This window comes from Nycticebus coucang, chromosome 4 (genome assembly GCF_027406575.1).
Source record: "Nycticebus coucang isolate mNycCou1 chromosome 4, mNycCou1.pri, whole genome shotgun sequence".
NCBI classification, from domain to species: Eukaryota; Metazoa; Chordata; class Mammalia; order Primates; family Lorisidae; genus Nycticebus; species Nycticebus coucang.
This window is the reverse complement of record NC_069783.1, coordinates 115683065-115706720: the sequence shown is the minus strand read 5'-3', so window position 1 is coordinate 115706720 and position 23656 is coordinate 115683065. Positions and strand designations below refer to the sequence as shown.

Sequence of the window (23656 nt, the reverse complement as noted above, 5' to 3'; positions counted from 1 at the left end):
GGGGCTGGGCTTGAAACCACCACCTCCAGCATATGGGGGCCAGCGCCCTACTCCTTTGAGTCACAGGTGCCACCCTCCTTATTTTACTTTTAACTGTTAGGTGAGGTAGCGGCCCTGAACCTGCCTGGGACCAGACATTGTGCACCCTCATGTTTAAGCCAGATGGACTGATGGCCTGTGGCTTGAGAATGATAACACCTTGGGATCAAGGGCTCAGACCCCTTTTGCTGCACAACCCTGGGTAGGTCTCTTTGCCTTTCCCAGAACCTTGGTTTTCTCATCTGTCAAATGGGCTAGTGAGCCCTTTCCTCATGGAAAGGTCCAAATGTTTTAGGGCATATAGTAGACACATTTCAAGTAGAAATGTTGGGACTCAGAATACAAAGTACAGCACTTAGGCACACTGAGTCCTTTGAACTCAAGGAAACGAGAAGACCTCAAAAGCAAACCTGACTCTGCCCTCCTGTCTCTTGTCCCTCTTTCTATCCAGAAGCAAATCACAGAATAGAACTCTTCCTCAAAGTGGGTCATAGACACTAGAACCTTCTCCCCCAAAGCCAGTCATAAAACCTAGAAATACTGCTTTAACCTTCCCATATGAGAGATGATTGTAAAATAATTCTCTGACCTACCTCATTTGACAAAGCAGCCCTGCCTTGCACCTGAGAGGAAGGAGTGCTCTGCGCAGACCTAAGAAGCACTTGAGCAGACAGGCCTGTCACACTTAGATCAGACCCTTCAGTCCAATCGCAGGGCTAGACAGCTGTCCACTCTTTATGAGATCTAAGCATAAAAATGGACAGTTTTCCCTAGGGCTTAAAGGCTCCCTCAGAAGTCATGTAAAACTAATTCAATAGCTCTGTTACACTCTTCTCCTATTAACCTGTCTTTGTGACAGGCATGTAAGCCTGACCCTCATGTCAGTGAAAACAAGGGTCACACCCTTCTGCTTGCGTAAGCACACTGTTGCCTACCATAGCCCTGCCTGGAGCTCAGAGACACCTCAGGGATGGAGGAGCTGTGGGACCGGTGGCCACAGAGACCCAAGAGTCTTCTAGAAGAATTGCTCCACAGTCTCCTATGGCTAGCCAGTGAGGGAAGACCACAGGTAGCTCTAGGGGTCCTCAAGCCCACTCTTATCACTAGGTTGATGGCAAGTGACTTTAGGCCCTCTGGGCCTAAATCCTGACATTGTTCCCACTGCTGTCAGCATAAAACCTAAAATCCTCAGCATAGCCCACATGGCCCCACCTACACCATTCAAGTCACCTTTCTGGCCTCATCCCTCCTTGCTTCATCTACTCCCACCTTCCTGTTGCCTCATATTCCTCAAAGCTGCCTGGTTGATGCCTACCTCCAGGCCTTTGCACTTGCCACTTCCTTAGCCTGGGATTCCTTCCTCGAGGGGCCTTCTCTCCTCCCAAGCATCAGCTCTCAGTGCCCACGTGTAAGGATGCCACCAACCAGAGAAAGCTGTGACTTCTCTGCCTATCTTCTGACCTGGGGAAATTCAACTGTCCTATGCAACCTCCCTTCAACCCCTCACAGCAGGCTGAGGCATCCTCTGACTCAGACGCAGTAATGGGGAGCCCCCTCCCACCACTGTTCTTGGTGACCCTTGAGGCTGCTGCTGCTGTCACTCCTACTTTACAGATGAGCCAACTGAGGCTCCAAGGAAGGAAGTGATAGGCCCAGGGTCACATAGCAGGTCAGAGGTAGAGCCTGGACACAACTCCAGGTGAGGGTGACCCATGAGCCTCTGACCACCTGGCCTCTCCTTCGGGGTAGCATTTGTTTTGTTTGGCTGAGGCTCAAGTGACATATGGGCAGCTTCCCTCTACATCTTGTCCTCAAAGCCTCTTTCTGTCCTGGCGGCAGGGGCCTCCTATAGGCTGGTGATGAGATGCCCTCTGTTCCACCAGGTATCCTCTGCATGACAGAACTCAGGTGAGAATCCAGGGCTCAAGTCTTCACCACTACCCACGGGCTGTCAGATCTTCCTGTCCCTTTTGTTTAAAGCTGCTGCTGCAGCCAACTCTAGGATCAAAGGTCTGGGCTGACTACCTGGCAGGCACACTGGAGACTTATGGTCTGAGTATCCTCAGCCCCGAGAGCAGACACTCTGAATCACGCAGGCCAGACTGTTTCAAACACAGCCAGAAGCTGTGGGAAGCAGAGGCGGGAGGGCCAGAGCCTGGCCTGCCCCTGTCTAGAGGGGCTACTCACCTTGTGGTAACATCCCAGGCCCCACAGCAACCACCAACCCTGTGACAGAGCCCCAGTCAGCTGGCGCCCTGGCTTCTGCAGAGAGGCAGAGCCCTGAGGAAGTTGACTGCACCCCATTGGCAGAGCTTCAGAGACTCTGGAAATAAACCTATGTGCCCAGCCCCAAAGACATCAGCACAACATACCATGACAACAGTGAGAACAACATGACACTCACGGAGCCATCCCCGTGCCAAGTGCTTAGCAGACTGTGCTGTCCTGGTAAGACTCTCAATAGCCCTGGGCAATGCCAACTATGAGTAGCCCCACTGTACAGAGAAGAAACTGAGTTTTTACAGAGGTGATGTCACTTGCCTAAGGCTAGGAATGAAGCTAATACATTATTCAAACCCAAGTCCATCTGATTCCTGATGGCTGGGTTTCATAAATGGTTTATTTCAAGCAGTAGAAACTTTTTTAAAGTTAAGAGTTTTTTGTTGTTTTGTTTGAGACAGGCTCTGTCACCCAGGCTGGAGTGCAGTGTGGTCAGCATAGCCGCTGCCACCTTAAATTCCTGGGCTCAAGTGATTCTCCTGCCTCAGTCTCCTAAGTAGTGGGACTACAGGAGTGTGCCACCACACACAGATAATTTTTCTATGTTTAGTAGAGACAGGGTCTCAGCTCTTGCTCAGACTGATCTCAAGCAATCCTACTGCCTCAGCCTCTGGGAGCCACCACACCCAGTTGGGAGCCATTATAGGTGTGAGCCACCATACCCAGCTTAAAGTTAAGTTTCATTGGGAATCCCATAATATTATACAGGTTACATGATGTTTGGGGCCCTTACCTTCCTTTTGAGGTGTCATAGCCTTGAGATTTTTTATGAATGATGAGAAAACAAGTTTTATCTGTGCTTGCATTTTTCTGATGCCTTCCAGTTGTATTTGGAATAAAATGCTAAGTCTTTATAGGAGTCCTCTGGTCCCATGTACTTCCCCACTAGCCAACTCCTCTGTGTTCCCGCTGCACTGGCCTATTCTGTTGTTCTTTCTTCAAAACATGCTAAATATTTTTCCACCACAGGGCCTTTGCATGTGCTGTTCCCACTGCCTGGACAGCCCAGCAACTCAGAAGCAACTCAGACTCAGGATTAAACTCTTTTCCCAGAGTCAGCTCCTCAAGACTCACTATGAAACTTTGGTGATTAAGACAGTTTGGTATTGGTGTGAGGACAGATGCATGAGCCAATGGAATGGAAAAAGAACACAGCCCCACGTGAAGAGACACTGGCTTTAGGGTGAAGTGGCATTGCAGTACAGAGTAGGGAAAGATGATCACTCAGCAAATGGTGCAGGAACAACTGGTACTCATGTACAGAAGAGCTGTGGCCATTCCCTCATGCCATACACAACAAACACCTAAGTCCAAAGGGCTCACAGTCCAAAATCTATAAACCCAGACAATAAAGCTTCTAGGAAAAAAAAGAAAAAAAGACAAGACATCTTCATGACCCTGGGTTGGCAAAAATTTCTTAAGCAAGACACAATGACACTAATAAAAGAAAGCAACTGACAAACCAGACTTCTAAAAACTGCTTCACGGGGCGGCGCCTGTGGCTCAGTCGGTGGGGCACCGGCCCCATATACCGAGGGTGGCAGGTTCAAGCCCGGCCCTGGCCAAACTGCAACCAAAAAATAGCCGGGCGTTGTGGTGGGCACCTGTGGTCCCAGCTGCTCGGGAGGCTGAGGCAGAAGAATCGCTTAAGCCCAGGAGTTGGAGGTTGCTGTGAGCTGTGTGAGGCCACGGCACTCTACCGAGGGCCATAAAGTGAGACTCTGTCTCTACAAAAAAAAAAAAAAAACTGCTTCACGCCTGTAATCCTAGCACTCTGGGAAGCTGAGGCAGGTAGATTACCTGAGCTCACGAGTTCAAGACCAGTCTGAGCCAGAGCAAGACCCCGTCTCTAAAAAACAGCCAGACATTGTGGCAGGCACCTGCAGTCCTAGTTAGTTGGGAGGCTAAGGCAAGAGAATTGCTTAAGCCCAAAAATTTGAGGTTGCTATGAGCTGTGACACCACAGAACTCTACAGAGGGCGACAAAGATTCTGTCTCAAAAAAAAAAAAGAATTAAGAACTGCTGCTCCAGGGCGGCGCCTATGGCTCAGTCGGTAAGGTGCCAGCCCCATATACCAAGGGTGGCGGGTTCAAACCCAGCCCTGGCTGAATTGCAACCAAAAAAGTAGCCCGGCGTTGTGGAGGGCACCTGTAGTCCCAGCTACTCGGGAGGCTGAGGCAGGAGAATCACTTGAGGCCAGGAGCTGGAGGTTGCTGTGAGCTGTGTGATGCCATGGCACTCTACCCATGGCCATAAAGTGAGACTCTGTCTCTACAAAAAAAAAAAAAAAAAAAGAACTGCTGCTCCAAGCTCGGCGCCTGTGGCTCAAGCGGCTAAGGCGCCAGCCACATACACCTGAGCTGGTGAGTTCAAATCCAGCCCAGGGCCCACCAAACAACAATGACAGCTGCAACCCAAAAATAGCCGGGCGTTGTGGCAGGCGCCTGTAGTCCCAGCTACTTGGTAGGCAGAGGCAGGAGACTAGCTTCAGCCCAGGAGTTGGAGGTTGCTATGAGCTGTGATGCCATGGCAGTTTACCCAGGGCGACAGCTTGAGGCTCTGTCTCAAAAAAAAAAAAAAAAAAAAAAAACTGCTGTTCCTTAAAGGCAGGAAATGATATTTACAATACAAAGAAAGTATCCAGATTATATAAAAACTCTTAGAAATCAGGCAGCACCTGTGGCTCAAAGGAGTAGGGCGCTGGCCCTATATGCCGGAGGTGGTGGGTTCAAACCCAGCCCTGGCCAAAAACTGCAGGAAAAAAAATACTCTTAGAAATTAATAAGGACAGGGCGGTGCCTGTGGCTCAGTCGGTAGGGCACCGGCCCCATATGCCGAGGGTGGCAGGTTCAAACCCGGCCCCGGCCAAACTGCAACCAAAAAATAGCCGGGTGTTGTGGCGGGCGCCTGTAGTCCCAGCTACTCGGGAGGCTGAGGCAAGAGAATCGCTTAAGCCCAGGAGTTGGAGGTTGCTGTGAGCTGTGTGAGGCCACGGCACTCTACCGAGGGCCATAAAGTGAGACTCTGTCTCTAACAAAAAAAAAAAAAAAAAAGAAAGAAATTAATAAGGACTACCACAAAAAAAAAAAAAAAAAAAAAAACGGGCGGCGCCTGTGGCTCAAGGAGTAGGGCGCCAGTCCCATATGCCAGAGGTGGCGGGTTCAAACCCGGCCCGGCCAAAAACCACAAAAAAAAAAAAAAAAAGAAATTAATAAGGACTGACAGCTCAATCAAAACAATAAGCACATGGCCAGCCACGGTGGCTCATGCCTATAATCCCAGCAGTTGGGAGGGCAAGGCAGGTGGATGATTGCCCGAGCTCCCAGGTTGGAACCGGCCTGACCCAGAATGAGACCTCATTTCTAAAAATTGCCAGGCGTTGCAGTGGGCACCTGTAGTGCTACTTGGGAGGCTGAGGCAAGAGAAATGCTTGAGCCCAAGAGTTGGAGGTAAACAACAAAAAAAATAGGCACGTGCCTGTAGTCCCAGCTACTCGGGAGGCTGAGGCAAGAGAATCACTTAAGCCCCAGGAGTTGGAGGTTGCTGTGAGCTGTGTGAGGCCACGGCACTCTACCGAGGGCCATAAAGTGAGACTCTGTCTCTACAAAAAAAAAGGCACGTCACAAAAAAACAAATTCCAATGTCCGATAAACATATGAAAAGGTGCTTAAACTCAGTGAGTCCTGGGGAAATGCAAATTAAAGCCACAGTTGAGATAACAGTACACACCTACCAGAAGGACACTCAGCACCAAAGACACAATACTCAGCACCAAAGCTGGAAAAAATGTGGGACTGCTGGAACTCTCATACTCTGCTGACACAAAATGGTGCAGCCTCTTTGGGAAGTTGGCAATTTAAATGTATATTTATTTATTTGAGAGAGAGTCTTACTCTGTTGCCCAGGCTAGAGTGCTATGGTGTCAGCCTAGCTCACACCAAGCCCAAACTCCTAAGTTCAAGTGATCCTCCCCCCTCAAACTCCTGAATAGCTGAGACTACAGGCACCTGCATCATTGCTAGGGTTCTTTTTCTTTCTTTCTTTTTCCTTTTTTAGTAGAGACAGGGTGTGGATCTTGCTCAGGCTGGTCTCCAATTCCTAAACTCAAGCAGTTCTCTAGCTCTGGCCCCTCAGGGTATTAGGATTACAGGCATGAGCCACCACAGCCGACTATGCACACTTTTTTAAGAGACAGTTCTCACTCAGACACCTAGGATAGAATACAGTGGCATCATCATTCACTACAACTTCAACTCCTGGGCTCAAGCTATCCTCCTATCTCAGCCTCCCGAATACCTAGCTGGGACTATGGGCATACGCCACCACTACTATCTAATTTTTTTAATCTTTTTTTTTTTTTTAATAGCGACACAGTCTCACTATTGCCTGGGCTAGTCTTAAACTCCTAGCCTCAAACTTCTGGCCTCAAATGATCATCGCATAGTGCTGGGATTACAGGCCCATTGTAGCCAGCCAATTTCTTTTTTTTGTAGAGACAGAGTCTCACTGTACCGCCCTCGGGTAGAGTGCCGTGGCGTCACACAGCTCACAGCAACCTCTAACTCTTGGGCTTATGCGATTCTCTTGCCTCAGCCTCCCGAGCAGCTGGGACTACAGGCACCCGCCACAACGCCCGGCTATTTTTTTGTTGTTGTTGCAGTTTGGCCAGGGCTGGGTTTGAACCCGCCACCCTCGGCATATGGGGCCGGCGCCCTACTCACTGAGCCACAGGCGCCACCCACCAGCCAATTTCTTACAAAGCTAAATGTGCACTTACTATGTAACCTATCAGTGCCATTTCTAGGATTCTACTCAAGAGAAATGAAAGGATATGTCCCCATATGAAGACCTAGATGCAGATTTTATAACAGCATATTCATAAAAGTCCCAAAATAGAAACAACACAAATATTCAACAAAAGATGGTATAAACCAATTGTGGGACCCTCGGACAGCAATATATAGCAGACTATTTAGCAAACAAAAGAAACAAATTACTGACACAAGCAAGAATGTGATAAATCTCTAAAACATGCTCATCCACTGCAGCCAGACAGAAAAGACCTACTGTGTGAGTCCATTCATGTGACATTCAAGAATAGCAATCAATCAGGCGTGGTGCCTCACACTTATAATCCTAGTACTTTGGGAGGCTGAGGTGGGAGGATTTCCTGGGCTTAGGAGTTCGAGACCATACTGAGCAAGAGACCCCATCTCTACAGAAAAGAAAAAACAAGGCAGGCGTGGTAGTGAGTGTCTAAAGTCCCAGCTATTTGGGAGGCTAAGGCAAAAGGATCACTTGAGCCTAGGAAGTCTGAGGTTGCTGTAAGCTGTAAGCCTCAGGGTTAATGGGCAAAATTGAAAACAAACAAACAAAAAAATGGCTCAGCTCCTGTGGCTCAAGTAGCTAAGAGCCAGCCACATACACCTGAGCTGGCAAGTTCGAATTCAGCCCAGGCCCACCAAACAACGACAGCTGCAACCAAAAAATAGCCAGGTGTTGTGGTGGGCACTAGTAGTCCCAGCTACTTAGGAGGCAGAGGCAGGAGATCGCCTGAGCCCAGGAGTTAGAGGTTTCTGTAAGCTGTGATGCCACGGCACTCTACCCAGGGCGACAGCTTGAGGCACCATCTCAAAAAAAAGAAAAATCAAACTAGTGGGCCACCTTGAGGAAAGCGAGACCCCCACCTCTATTAAAAATAGCAAAATGGGCCGGGCGTGGTGGCTCACGCCTGTAGGCCCAGCGCTGTGGGAAGCCAAGGCGGGTGGATTGCCTGAGCTCAGAGGTTCGAGACCAGTATGAACAGCAGTGAGCCAGAGTAAGACCCCATCTCTACTAACATCAAAAACATCGCCAGAGGAAGAAGAAAATGAACAACAAAAAAGAGTACTTCAAACGAATAAGAATGAACAAGGAAGCTGAAATTAAAAATTAAAAAAAAAAATAGCAAAATGGGCAGCGCCTGTGGCTCAAAGGGGTAGGGCGCAGGCCCCATATGCTGGAGGTGGTTCAAACCCAGCCCCGGCCAAAAACTGCAAAATAAAAATAGCAAAAATTAAGCCAGGCAAGATGGCACGTGCCTGTAGCCCCAGCTACTCAGAAGGCTGAGGCAGGAGGATTACTTGACTCTAACAGTTCAAGGCTGCACTCCTTCTGAGCAACAGAGTAAGACTCTGTCTCAAAACAAATAAACAACAACAACAACAACAAAAAAAAAAAAAAAAAACAAGGAGGCAGGACGCCCTCTGGGGTGTGTCTTGTACACACATGGGAAACACAGAACTTCAGATGCACACTTCAGAGTTAACATGTTACACTACAATAAAGTTTTTAAAAGGTTACTTCACATGCAGGAGGAGTATTCTGACAGCCCCTTTACTCCCAATCTCCAAACTGGGGCCCCTCAGTTATCCTCAAGACCCCATTGCTTCTCCTAATTCCATGTTCATTTCTGGGTTTATTCCTTCAACAGCCTTCGATAAAATGCCAGCTCTTCCAGGACTCAGCACATGTCTGGCACATATTAGATGCTCAACAAATACCAGCTGACCGTGGGGCTCTTTCACCCCACCATGAACTTCTCAGGGCTGAGTTTACAGCTGTTTTGCTCTTGCTGGAGCAAGGCCTTAGCATATAACAGGCCAAGAAGAAGAGAAAGGAATTAAATAAGAGCCACACGGTCTTCACAACTCCAAGATAGTTGTAGAGCACAGTGACCCTCAGCTCTCCAACTGCACAATGGGAATTAAGCTGGTTGTAAAGGAAAAGGACACTTTTTTTTTTTGTAGAGACAGTCTCACTTTACCGCCCTCGGTAGAGTGCCATGGCGTCACATGGCTCACAGCAACCTCCAGCTCTTGGGCTTACATGATTCTCTTGCCTCAGCCTCCCAAGCAGCTGGGACTACAGGCGCCTGCCACAACGCCCGGCTATTTTTTTGTTGCAGTTTGGCCGGGGCTGGGTTTGAACCCACCACTCTCGGTATATGGGGCCGGCGCCCTGGTCACTGAGCCACAGGCACCGCCCAGGACACTTTTTTTTTAAACTTGAAAGAAAAATAAAACCTCAACAATGCATGAGAGGTGCAAAGAAATTCTACGCCTGTTTTGAACCTTGTAGAAATAAAACACCTATTTGTCAAAGTCGGTCTGGGTCAGGGTTTTCAAAGACCTTGGACCAACCTGCCACCATCAACCCAATGTCACTCAAATATGAATCAAAAGAAATGTCCCTGTACATTCTACAAAATTCTTGACTGATAATCCTCAAAATCATGAAGGCCATGAAAAACAGAGAAACTGTCATAGCTAAGAGGTCTCTGAGGAGACATAACTAGCTAGCGTGGTATTCTGGGTGGCATGCCAGAACCGAAAAAGGACATTAGAGAAAAACTAGCAAAACCCAAAGAAACTGTAGTGCTCAGTTAACACTAAGGTACTAACTAGTGTTGGTGGCCTTAGTTATATCAACTGTACAGAGTAGCATAACATCAGGTGAGGCTGGGTGCAGTGTGTAAAGGAATGTTTCTATCTTAGCAACTTTACTGTAGATCTAAAATGACTTTAAGGCTCGGCGCCTGTGGCTCATGCGGCTAAGGCACCAGCCACATACACCTGAGCTGGCAGGTTCGATTCCAGCCTGGGCCTGCCAAACAACAATGACGGCTGCAACGAAAAAATTAGCCAGGCATTGTGGCAGGCACCTGTAATCCCAGCTACTTGGGAGGCAGAGGCAGGAGAATTGCTTGAGCCCAGGAGTTGGAGGTTGCTGTTAGCTGTGATGCCAGAGCACTCTACCCAGGGTGACAGCTTGAGGCTCTGTCTCAAAATAAATAAATAAATAAATAAATAAATAAATAAAATGACTTTAAAATATGAAGTTCAGGGCAGCACCTGTGGCTCAAAGGAGTAGGGCGCCGGCCCCATTTGCTGGAGGTGGCAGGTTCAAACCCAGCCTCGGCCAAAAACTATAGGGGGAAAAAAAAACCAAGTTCATTTGTTTTTATTTATTATTTTTTTTCTTTGAGACAGAGTCACTCCTGGTAGAGTGCCATGGCGTTACAACTCCCAGCAACCGCAAACTCTTGGGCTTAAGCGATTCTCTTGCCTCAACCTCCCAAATAGCTGGGACTACAGGCGCAGCCACAATGCCCGGCTATTTTTTGTTGCAGTTGCAACTGTTGTTTAGCTGGCCCAAGGCGAGTTTGAACCCGCCACCCTCAGTGTATGTGGCTGGCGCCATAACTACTGTGCTACTGTGCACAAAGCCCGAAGTTCATTTTTATTTATTTTATTTTTTTATGTCCTTTTTTATTTTTTTGTAGAGACAAGAGTCTCACTTTATCAACCTCGTTACAGTGCTGTGACATCACAGCTCACAGCAACCTCCAACACCTGGGCTTAGACAGCTGGGACGATAGGCGCCCGCCACACGCCCGGCTATTTTTTTGTTGCAATTTGGCCGGACCGGGTTTGAACCCGCCACCCTCGGTATATGGGGCCGCCGCTCTACTCACTGAGCCACAGGTGCCACCTTTTATTTTTTTCTGCAGTTTCTGGCAGGGGCCGGATTTAAACCCGCCATCTCCAGCATATGGGGCCGGGACCCTACTCCTTTGAGGCACAGGCGCTGCCCAAGGCGAAGTTCTTCTTTTTTTTTTGCAGTTTTTGGCCGGAGCTAGGTTTGAATCTGCCATCTCCTGGCATATGGGGCTGGAGTCCTGCTCCTTTGAGCCACAGGCGCTGCCCGAGGCAAAGTTCATTTTTAAAGGGGCATACTTCCGATCCTCACGTCCCTGCTCTCAACACAATGAATGACACGCTGAGCCGGCACTAGCAAGCCGCACAGCGTGGCTTACCTTGGGCGGGTCGAAGAGCTCTAACACACGGTCAGGGACTCCGCTGTCTGGGCCTGGGGCCCTGCGCAGCACCAGCCTCCCACGTTGCCAGCGTGCCCCGCTGTCCATGGAGGCCTCATCGGCCAGGCTGTACCGCAGCACCCCCTCTTTCAGGGCCTCAGGCGGTGGCTCTCGGGCCAGACTCCAGGGCAGGAGCTTCTTAGCCAGGCTGGGCCTAGTCGGGGCCTCGCTGGCCTCCCCAGCAGCACCAGCGGCAGTGGCCGCTGGCAGCTCCCCGGCAGACCGGCGGCGGAAGATGTGGCGAAGGCTGCGGCGAAAGTGCTGGAAGGAGTAGGAACCGGGCAGCCGCTGCAGTGCCAGCTCCTCGGAACTGCGGGCCTTGGGTAGGGTGGGGGCCGTGGGGCCCGCCTCGACTGGGGGTGCCTCGGCCTTGGCCAGGGTCCCGCGGGTCTCCCGGTAGTCACGCGCCGGTGTTGCCCGGGGTCCTGGTGGCCCTGGCGCCCGGCCCTCTCGCACCTCGCGGAAGAAATAGCGCTGAAAGAGGTCGGTGAATTGCAGCGACACGAGCTCGGCGCGCAGTGGCGCGTGGTGCGGGTGCTCACCGGCGAAGAGCCAATACTGGCGGGCCAGCTCCCGGGCAGTGGCCACAGCGTGCAGCTCGCAGAACTCGCTCCAGCCCCGGGGGGTTGGGGAGGCTGCGGCTGCAGCCAGGGAGCCCGAGGAGGCGGAGGACGGTTGCAGGGTTGGCCCATTCATGGTGGAGACCGAGGTGGGGTGGCCAAGCTGAAAAACACGCGGGGGTGGGGGTGGGGTGAGCAACAAAGGAGTGAGCAGACAGGCAGCAGAGGACTACTCCAAACCAGCCCCAGGAGCCAACCTGTTCATCCAGTACAACAGCAAAAGTAAAAAAGGACCATAATACCGAGTACTGGTAAAGATGTAGTGAAATGAGCATTCCCCAACAATATGGCAAGTTCTGTGAAGGAGGACAGGCTTTTTGGAGGACAATTTAGCAGGGTGAGTTATAAACCCAGTAATCCCACTTCTAAATATTCAAGAGAAATACTCAATGGTGTACACCATGAGGCATATAGAGGACAATTGCCTGCTAGACATTTCCTGCCAAAATGTTTATGATAGGGAAAAATTAGATACTGCCCATCAGTCAAAGACTAATGAAATACACTGTGGTATGTCTACAGGCTGAAATATTCTGCAGCATTTGGAAAGGATGAGGAAGATCTTTTCCAACATCTCCAAAGGGGCTCTAACTCACGCCATTAAGCAAAAAAGCAAACCATAGATTACAAACTGTACAGTCCTATTTACATAAACACACATAAAACTGAATTACCACCTTTTTCTTTTTTTTTTTGGCCGGGGCTGGGTTTGAACCCGCCACCTCCGGCATATGGGACTGGCGCCCTACTCCTTGAGCCACAGGCGCCGCCCATACCACCTTTTTCTTATGTGTAAAAATTAAAAGGTCTGAGGCTGGGTAGGGTGGTTCATGCCTGTAATCCTAGCACTCTGGGAGGCTGAGGTGGTGAATTGCCTAGCTGGAGACCAGCCTAAGCCAGAGTGAGACCCGGTCTGGAAAAACTAGCCAAGTGCTGTGGCAGGCGCCTGTAGTCCCAGCTACTTGGGAGGTAGGGAGAGAGAGATTGCTTGAGCCCAAGAGTTTGAGGTTGCTGTGAGCCGACTCCACAGCACTCTACCAAGGGCAACAAGGTGAGGCTCTGTCTCAAAAACAAAACAAAATGAAAAAGAACATAAAAATCAAAAGGTCTGGCAGAAGCAAACCCATTCTGAAACAGAGGTGACCACTGAGGAGTAACCAGAATTGAGGTGAGGGGAAGGGAAGGGTTGGGAGGGGTAAGATTATTACTACTTATCTCTAGGAAATAGAGTTAAGAGTACAGATTTTGGAGCCTGGGTTTAAATCCCAGCACCACTGGCACTTACTAGTTGTGTGACCTTACTTGATTTCTCTCTGATTTAGTTTCCCATCTATAAAACAGTGACCATGACAGTAGCCTACTTCATAGGAATAGGATTAATTGAGTTAAGAAATGTAAAGGCCTGGGCGGCGCCTGTGGCTCAGTCGGTAGGGCACCGGCCCCATATACCGAGGGTGGCGGGTTCAGACCCGCCCCGGCCAAACTGCAACCAAAAAATAGCCGGGCGTTGTGGCGGGCGCCTGTAGTCCCAGCTACTCGGGAGGCTGAGGCAAAAGAATCGCTTAAGCCCAGGAATTGGAGGTTGCTGTGAGCTGTGTGAGGCCACGGCACTCTACCGAGGGCCATAAAGTGAGACTCTGTCTCTACAAAAAAAAAAAAAAAAAAAGAAATGTAAAGGCCTTAAAAGCTAAATACGGGCTAGCTGCTATTATGGTTATTTCACTCTTACAATAAAAATGTTATTGGTGTCTACAAAAATATAAAACGATAAAGAGAAATGAACTAACAAGACTTACAAGGGATGCAAAGGTATTTCCTGTTCTAATAGGGTACTCTCAGGACAGGTAGATGCTTGCCTGCCCATCTCAAAGGGGGCTCCTTTCATCTTCCCATGGCTGGAGGACACTGCCTAAGGGTCAAGACTATCAAAATGGCACTAAGCCCCACCCCTTTGATGTCCACAGTACTAAATAGCTCAGACCTCTGCAATCAATCATCAGTACTATCCATTTCTTCCTCCTAAGCCTGGCTGGGCCTGGGCCCCACTGGCGACCACACATCCATACCTACTCTTCAGGACAGAGAATGAGAAAGTCTCCCCATTGGAACACAAGGGCACACAGAGATCCTTACTGAGTCCACCCAGAACAAACAGTGCCACTCCGGTGACTGTCCCTCACGAACAGGGGCAACAGGAGCATAGGTTGTAGAGCCAGATAGGTATGGGGGCAAATGCCACCTCTATCCACTCCCTGACTTACCCCTCCTTCCCAAACATCATTGGAGGTCTACTGTGCGCCAGGCACCTTGCTAGGCCCTGAGGGTACAACAGTGAACAAGACAAAAATCTCTGCTTTCCTGGGGCTCATGTTACAAAGGAGGCCACAAATTCATTGGCCTGACATCTGACTGGGCCTCTCTGAACCTCCATTTCCTCTTCTGTCAAGCAGCTGACAGCATGGTATCCACCCTGTAAAGTGTTTCTAAGGAATCCTCAACAGAGGGTCCAAGATGGATGATCTGAACTCAGAAATGGAGTTTCTTCTGCCACATGCCACTTCACAGGCATCTCCCCCTTGTGTGGAAGGTCACATTGGGCACATCTAAAGGACAGCAGCAATGAGAGGCTGCCCCTGCCACCTCCAGGCCAGGGTGCAGATCCTACAGCTAAGAGCAGCAGGAGACCCTAGAAACAGTGTAAGTATGTGTCTCTGCCCTTGTTGGGAGCGTCCTCCAACAGTCATTTTTGCATGTAACAGGGTCTTTAGAAGTTGTACAGGGTAGGTGGACATAGTAAATAGTCAGTAAAGACTGTCAGGTAGAAGGAGAGGGAGAACGGTCACATCTGCCCTTAGCCACCATGCACTTCCTGAGGCTGAAAGGGGTGGGCCTTATAGCCCCACACAGACACCTGTCCTGGGTCAGCCCTGAAGTCCCCACCCCTCACCCCTGCAAAAAAGGCAGGTACTGCCTCTTGGCTTAGGGGGCCTAGAGAGCTCCGATTCCAGACCCAGGCTGCTGCCCCATCTATACAGCCCATGTGATCTGCCCCCAACCATGTGCTGTCCCTGGGTGTTGGCACAAGTCATTCCCTCTGCTCTGTCTACTCTGCCTGCTTCCAGCTCACATCAGAGGAACCTTCCCTGAGCTCCCCAACCTCGTGGAGGCCCATACTTGTCCTTCCACATACTGGCCACACACTATCGCTCAACTGTGTCCCCAGCAGACAGTGAGTTCCATGAGGCCAGGCATTCCCTGCCCTATCTCTAGTTCCTAGTATACAGCAGGAGCTCAATGAACGTTGAATGAGTGAATATGAATTGCAAGAGATTAGCTAGATTTGTGGCCTCTGGCTCTTCTGGCAGACACATGGCACCAACATCAACCAACTACCACCTCCACCTGGGGCCAACTCACCTTTTGGGCACCCTGGGTCTCTGTCCTTTTGCCTGGAACACCTGTGCCTGTCCATCCCATGTAACAGCGTCTTGAAGCCTACTTGCAGGGTCAAACCTCATAACAGCTGTGTCCACTCCAAGCTCTTTCTCTGACCATGCCTCTGCTTGGACCCACCACTCTGTGTTCTGCTCTCAAATCCTCCATAGGAACAATGACATTTACTGAGTGTTCACTATACAACAGACCTTTTTCTAACCATTTTTATAAAACATTAACTCTGCCAAGCTTCACAACAGCCCTAGGAGGTAGGTCCAATTATTGCTCCATTTTAAAGATGGAAAAACTGAGACGTCCCATGGTTAGTGAGAATCCCCAAAATGCCTGCTCAGTGCCCAAATCCACGCCAGGGCTCCTCTTCCCAGTGTCACCTAGATGTTTATTGAATGAATGAGAGGAAATGCAACTGAACTCATTCAGTTCCTGTTTGTGTCAGGGATCATCAGCAGTTCTGCCCAGGTCCCAATCCCACCAAGTGGTCAGGAAAACAGTCATAAGGTGAAAATAAGAAAACAAGGGCAGCGCCTGTGGCTCAGTGAGTAGGGTGCCGACCCCATATACTAAGGGTGGCAGGTTCAAACCTAGCCCCTGCCAAACTCAACAAAAAATAGCGGGACACTGTAGCAGGCGCCTGTAGTCCCAGCTATAGGCTGAGGCAAGAGAATAGCCTAAGCCTAAGAGCTGGAGATTGCTATGAGCTGTGACACCACAGCACTCTACCGAGGGTGACAAAGTCAGACTCTGTCTCTTAAAAAAAAAAAAAAAAGAAGAAAACAAAAATGATAACAGTGATACTATCTCAGTTTCTCTCCGTGCTGAACACTTTGCACATAGTTGCTCTTCTAGTCCCCACAAGAGAAGGAAGGCCCATCATTATGCCCATTTTATAGATTGGAAAAACCGAGGTGTGGGGGGAGTGGCTTTCCAGGTTCACATAGCAGGTGAGGGATAGAGCTGGGATTAGATCCCTGCTCGACTGCTAAACAACAGTGATACTGCTTAGCATTCATCTCCCCCACCCTGCAGCATGTCTCCTTAGGGTCAAGAGGCCAACTTGTTCCTGCCAACTCCCCAGGGCCTGCTCAGGGTAGGTGCTCCAAAAGTTACTAGTCGTGTGAACTAACAAACCCCTGGGGTTGGACAAGCAAGCTGATGTCAACAGTCTCTGGAGCCATGAACGCAATTCCTTGGACTGCCAGTGAAGGTGGGAAACACTGAGCCGCCTCCCTCCAATGACCTCTGGGGCTACTGAGTGAACCCAGGGTCACATCTTGCTTTTGTCCCTTACTTGCATGTGATGCAGAAGAAGGGGCTTCCCTCTCTGAGCTTCAGTGTGGTCATCTATAAAATAAGCTGATGTCTTAGGGCGGCGCCTGTGGCTCAAGGAGTAGGGCGCCGGTCCCATATGCCGGAGGTGGTGGGTTCAAACCCAGCCCTGGCCAAAAGAAAAAAAAATAATAATAAGCTGATGTCTTTTTCCTGTCTGTGCTTGGCATGGGGCTTAAACAAGTGGCTGCCGCTATTTTATTACCCTTCTTGTTAGAAGAGTATGCCAGCTCGAGAGTCAGCCTGCCCACCATGAGAAGCTTCAGGGGGAGCCTACCTCATGGGCTGGACAGGGACATCACAGGAACACAAACAAAAGGCCTTCTCAAGGGAGGAGGACAGCTCCAGGCAGGAAGTCGCCAGCGAGAGCTGTCAACTGCAGCCCAAGCCATGAAAGAGACTGTACCAGGGAGGGCAGGGAGGCCATAGGACAGTGGTCCCCTCTTGGACACTGGCCCAGGCAGTAGCATTTATTGAGCACTTACTATGTGCCAGGCACAGGTAAACAACTGATCAGATCATGACATCCCTGGGATCACAGGCTGACAAGCTCAGGGCAGGGAGCAATTATTCATCACATTGGGGGACCCAGGACCCCCCAGGGTTAGACAGCAGGGGATAAGAAGGAAGTGTCTTGGGCAGCAACTGTGGCTCAAAGGAATAGGACGCCGGCCCCCCATATACCAGAGGTGGCAGGTTCAAACTCGGCCCTGGCCAAAAACTGAAAAAAAAAAAAGCAGCAGCAGCAGCAAGGGTCTTTAGGGCACTTCTATCCCAGCCACCAGAACTTCTGGGAGCCTGGTCAGCCAGAGATGAACCACCTTCCACATGGAAGAGTCTTTAAATCCGACCTACTGGCTCAGCTAGGACTTCTGGGGAAGGACATTCCCAGCTATGGAGGTCTCCAGGATTTCCCCAAATCCCATAGCCAGGTGAAGGACAAAGACATTGTAGAACAGGAAGATGTCAGCCTGATGTTCCTGGCCCCACCCCCAACTCCAAGTCCCCACAGCAAACACATGGAAGCAACTAGCTCCATGCCCACCAGCTAGGGGTGGTGGCGGGTCTGTATCTCATGACTCGAGTTCAGAATACAACTATGTCTACCAAAGTACCTGCCAGGGTAACCTAGCAAGTGGTGCCCAGTGAGAGCTCCTCTATTTAAGCACATTATCTTAAAGGACCCTTAAGTCTCTACCAAGTTAGTGAGAACTCACAAGCATGCTTGAGCAGCCAGGAAGCTGGCTCTGAGCCGTGGGGCCCCCTCTAGCCCATGATCCCAGAGACCTGGGTTCATCAGCCTCCCTGCTATGCCACTCACCTTGGATAATGATTCGGAGAAGCTAACATTTCCCTTTTAATTGTTAAGCCCACATGCAAAAAAGGATTTTTTTTTTTAATTGTGGTAAATGAAATTAACACGAGCCAGTTCCCTTGCCCCAGTGCACAGAAATGGGTTAAGAAGTCTCACACTTTCAGAGAGGGATACCATCTCCAAGGAGGCCTCCAGGTTGACTCCAGGCCATGGGGAACATTTCTGCCTTCCTCAAGCACAGTTATCAACTGCTCCAGGAACCCAGATCCTATAGGCCCAAGGAGGCCCAAAGAGCTAAGGGGATTCCAGGGCACACTCCCTGGCAAGTAGCCACTGCCCTTTCATGACATTCACGCTGCCAGATGCAGGAAAGCCCCTGAGAACTAGAGAGCAAAGGCTGGGGGCCCTGGGGAGGCCACTGGGCAGCCAGTATGGCCCTGATGCATCCTCTCTGGGGTCACCTAGTACCCCAGGGACATTTATCAGGCCAGCACAGTCTGCCAGAACAGGAAATGTCCTCTGGGTTCCTCTGCCTCCACCCCTAGTTTGACACCCCAGACACTACCCCAACTAAGCTGCAGGAGTCAGGGAAAGCCAGGGACCATTCCCCCAAAAATGGGCAGCACCCTCTGAGTCCCACCTCCTCCCTGTCTCAAGGATGTGGCTTTTTTTTTTTTGGTAGAGACAGAGTCTCACTTTATGGCCCTCGATAGAGTGCCATGGCATCACACAGCTCTCAGCAACCTCCAACTCCTGGGCTTAAGCGATTCTCCTGCCTCAGCCTCCCGAGTAGCTGGGACTACAGGCACCCGCCACAACGCCCAGCTATTTTTTGGTTGCAGTTCAGCCAGGGCCAGATTTGAACCCGCCACCCTCGGTATATGGGGCCGGCGCCTTACCGACTGAGCCACAGGCACCGCCCTGATGTGGCTTCTTTTAAGTGCCTCTGGGATGAGGGCAGAAGAGGGGTGAGACCCTAACTAGGGAGACCCTAACTCTCACTGTGCAGCTTTGGGCTGTGCTCAGGCCCTCTCGCTACTGTGTGCCTCCTCTACCCACTTCACCCTCTCTGGGCCTCTCCTTCTTGAGATGACCCCAGACTGTGAGCTCTAAAAGGGCAGACTTGTGTCAAAGGCTCTCTTTTGTGTCCACCACCCCACCCCCACCCCTGCATTTGCAGTCCCCAGCCTCCCACAGCCAGGGCCCCCCATCAGGCCCAGTGTGAGTCAGCTCCGACTAACAGGGCACAGACTTCCTCCCTCCCAGGCCTCCCTGGAGACACACACCCTGAGCAGCAGCCGGCTCCCCCTCTCTATCCCCCCCAGCTGGGGGGGCTGCATCCGGATGGGCCCCCAGGGGCTCCAGGCCTGGCTCACAAGGAAGCCCGCAGCCCGGCCCCCCTGGCGACCCCTGACAGGGTGGCGTGGGAGGAAAAATCTTCCATCCATCTGCTCAGCTGCCGGTTTCCGGCTGGGGCAGGGCCAAGGACACCAGGAGGACCTGTTCCCCTGGGGAAGTGTCCCTTGCCCCTGCTGGAAGAAAGGATGCTGGACTGGGCAATTAAATTGTGGCCAGTGGAACCCCAGAGCCCTGACAGAGGAACACTGGTTACCTGGGTGGCAGAGCCTAATTAAGTGAGTGTCCAGCTGTGGCCATGGTCTACATGCCAGGACTTTGGACCTGCCTAGTCCCCAAGGGACTGCAAAACCCCAGAAGCTGGGAAGCAGGGGTCCAATAAAGCCTGACTCAAAAAGTGACCCCAGCTGAGTCACTTCCCCTGGACAGCATTCCCGCCTCAGTTTCCTCAAGGAGAGCAGGCAGCTGAGAACAGGGGTCTGGTTGAGAACACGCCACACACACTATACCTCTGGACTCTCCGAGGCAGGCTCTCTTGTCTGCCAGATGGAAGCGGCTTCCTGCCCCACCCATCCGAAGATGCTGAACACCCTGGGGCCCCTGGGGTCCGTTTTCCTAGGAAACCTGGCAATTAAGTGCCAGCCTCTCTTGGCTAGCAATTAAGTGCCAGCCCCTCTTGGGCAATAATAGCCATAGCTTGCATTTATTGAGCACTGACTGCATGCCGGGCACTTTACCTGCCTCTTCTCAAAACAGTCCCATCAGGTAGCTGTTAATACCTTCATTTCCTGGATGAAAAGATACATAGCACAGAAAGGCCAAGGTCACATAGCTATAGAAATTATAGCCAACACAGTTCAAGTCCCTACACTGTGCCAGGCTCAAACTTTGCACTACCACCCCGGAAGCTGGAACTCTTGGCTTCTATTGGGCAGGCAAGGCCCAGAGAAGTCAGGTAACTTGCCCAAGGCCTCACACCTGGAAGCTGCAGAACCTGGATTTGGCTCCAGAGCCCATGCTGCCACCAGGAAGAAAGGGAATTTAATAATAATAATAATAATAATAATATCATCTGCTATTAGTGAAGGCCACACCCAGTGCTGAGTGTTTCATGTACCTTATTTCATCAAGCTCCACAGATGCTGATTTAATTGCCCCAGAAAAGTTAAGTGACCAACCCACCAATTCATAGTAATGGGAGACCTTCAAGACAACAGGCCCTCACACAGGTGTGAGGGATATATAAACTAAGCCCCAAAGGCCTTGTCAGCTAAGGGAGTGGCTTTGGCCAAGAATGGGACAGCTCCCCGCCAAGACCCACTTCACTGAGCCCTCATGACTAGGGAGGGTACCCTACGGATGCCCTGCGAACAGGTCATCCTGGGATTGGCAGCTGGGAGGTCCCGCCAAGTACTTCCAGCTCTGCCCTCTTCAGCTTCAATCCTTGAGGAAGCTCCATGCAGCATATGGAAAATGTCACAGCCCTTTCCAGAAAGCCAAGGGCCCCACAGGCCTACGGGCAGCTGGGCAACCCAGCTGCTGCCACATTTGGAGTTCTACAGGGTCTGATTCGTGTTAGAAAGTCCTATTTTTCAGAGAAGGTGATTTGAGGACTGGGGGAAGGGGGACAAGGAAGGAAAACAAGCAGAGCTAACACCCATAGCAAAGAGGATAATCACCCCATCGTTATGACTTATCTCCTCCTGACCCAGCCATTCTGAACACTATGAATTCACTCATTTATGTTCCAATAACACTAAGAAGTAGGTACTGTTATCATGCCCATTTGACAGATGAGCAAACTGAGGCAGAGGCAGTTACGCAAGGCTCTATAGCCAGGAAGTGCCATCACCTCATCCTGCCCAGGTCTTCAGACTCCTCCCAAAGATTCTGGAAACTCCAGTGCTGCAGGTGCAGGAGGTACTCAAGGGAGACTGGTGAATGAACATTCCTTAGCCACTAATGATGCCAATGACAAAATCACCATCACCTGTAATTGAACCCTTTCTCTGTTCTAGGCAGCAAGTGCTTTTCACACACTAGGTCATTAAATCTCCTCTGCAAACCTGTTATAACTCCATTTTACTGAGGTTCACAAGAGACATCTGCCCCATGCACTCAGGTAGACAGAAGCAGCTCCAGGGCCTCAGCCTCCAGAGCCCTTTTCTGCTACTGCTAAGCCCCTTAGACCCCAGCTACTGATGCTTCAGGCCAGCCCCTTCCCAGCCGCCTGCTTGTGTGGCCCTCAGGGACTCACAGAAGTTCTAGGAATGTTCACCCTTTGGCTCAGAGGATTTTCCTTCCCAGAGGGGGGTTGTGGGAAAAAGCTCCAGAAAACATACTAAAAACCCTTCCAGCTTTCCCCAGTAGGCCCTGGCCTCTCATCCCCTGAGCCTGGCCTGCTCAGGTGGCCTCTGCCTGCTCTCCTTCTGTTAGGTCCCCCAAAGCCTCCAGGGCTGTTTCCACTCTGGCAGCCAGGTCAGTGATGGTAAATCCAGATACAACTTATGCCTGCATCTCTGGAGACCCATGTGCCCCACTGCCCTGGCAGGGCCCTGAGGCCAGACTGTATATAAATATGAAGACAGGATGGCCTGTTTGTCCTGGTCAGGCCTGGCAGCTGGTGGGTGTTAGGCAATGATCATCACCCAGGTGATGGAGTGTGGGTCAGATCTCAGCCACTCCTGCCACCAAAGCTAAACCTTGGCCCTACAGACATCGCCTTACCAGGCCCCCTACTCTGAAGCCTCCACCCGCCACCTGATTTCACTTCCTCCCACTCAGCAGGCCTGGGGGGGTGCCCCTCCCTGGAGGTCCCCAGCTGCAGGCAGTGACCTCCTCACCTACATCATCGTGGCCAGGAATGGGGAAGAGAAACAGGAGAATGAGGAAACTAAAGAAAAAAAGAAGCGGGACAAGCAGGCAACCCTCCCACCCCCCCAGTTCCTCAAATACACCACACACACACACAAAAAGAGAAAAAGCTCCCCTGGTCAGAGGAAGGGAAGAGAGGGGATTTCTGCACCAGTCATTAGAAGCCTCTGAAATACCCTCCAGGCTGTGCTGACCTATAAGACCAACATCCCTTCCAGACATTTTGGTTTTCTTGGCGGTGGGTAGGGGGAACCCCAAGAACCCTGGACTGAACAGTGGTGTGAGAATAATCATTACAAAAATACCCAGGCTCTAGTGAACACCAAATTCAGTGGCATGTGGGTGCATGGCCCAACCCACCTTGCAATGCAATGAGTGGGGAGAGGGGCTCCCTGGATCAGGTGCTACCCTGTGAACCACATGGCCTGGAATGGGCGGGTGGGGATGGACCGGCACAGGCTCCCCCTTCCATCCCCCTTGCAAGGGTTCACCCATCTCACAACCTCAGTTTGACTTTCACTTTCAAAGTACCAAAGGATGACCCCTGACTCCTCACCACACACAAGTTAAAGAGACTGCTGCCCATGACTGGCCAGGTTGCTGTAGCGGGGACAGGAGTGATGTTAGCCATGCCCTCTCAGCTTCTCATTGCCTCAGTTACCCCCGTTATATTCCCAACACGTGTGTGGGTGGGGATGTTGGACGGTGGCTGTCGCAGGCGCTGGGGAATGGTCACCTGGAACACCTCCAGAGTTAGCTGCAGGACAACATTTTGAGCTGCAGTGGGGGTGCGCAGAGACTAGACAGAACTGAACACCGGGCCTCCTCTTCCCCCATTAAAGCCCTCTCAGCCCCGGAGGAGGGGAGCGCCGGCAAAGGCGAGCTTACCTGAGAGAGATGGGGTCCGGGCCCAGCCGGCCCATGGCGTCGCGCGCCCCTGGCCCCCCGAAATCTCGAGGGGGCGGGCGCGCCCCCGCCCCGGGCGCGTCCTCTCCCGCGCGCCGGCTCCTCGCTCGCGGTTCGCTCGCTCGAGCTGGGCTCAGGCAGGAAACCCAGGCTCGGAAAATGGCCAGCGCCTCATCATTTCCGCCGCCAGCGCTTGACAGTTGCGGGAGGATGCGCCCCCGGGCCGCCACCGGGGAAACTTTGCTGCCGCCGCCGTCGCCACCGCGGGCCGCGACAGTCCGGGCAGGCGGCCGGGCGGAGGGGGTGGCCCGAGCCCATACCGCCCCGCGCCGTTATGTAAAGGGGAACCGACTACTGAGAAAGCGCAGCCGGGCGGAGGAGGGCGGCCGTGGCCGGGGCGGAACTGGGGCGGGGCCAGTGGGAACCACGCCCCGTCCGCCCTCAAGTCGGAGATTCAGCGAGACGGGGGAGGTCCTGGGGTGTGTGGCTTTACCTAGCTCCGCCCATCACCCTTGCTCCTCAGCTGCTGGGGGGTCCTGGGGTCTCCAGGCTTGAGTCTGGCGAGA

General features: G+C 51.4%; 1 protein-coding gene across 2 annotated transcripts in view; it reads right to left on the bottom strand.

The window, feature by feature from the left end:
• SH2B3 (SH2B adaptor protein 3) overlaps positions 1–23452 on the bottom strand; it is a 48692-nt gene extending 25240 nt beyond the window's left edge. Inside the window, exons 1-2 of one of the 2 annotated variants that reach the window (XM_053590255.1) lie at positions 23073–23452; positions 11178–11960 (exon numbers count right to left, since the gene is read on the bottom strand). In XM_053590255.1, coding sequence (XP_053446230.1) covers positions 11178–11933 — 756 coding nt within the window. In that variant the 5' untranslated portion in view covers positions 11934–11960; positions 23073–23452. The remainder of the gene's footprint in view (positions 1–11177; positions 11961–23072) is intronic. The other variant, XM_053590256.1, reaches the window with a different exon arrangement.
• Between the last annotated feature and the right edge of the window lie 204 nt (positions 23453–23656).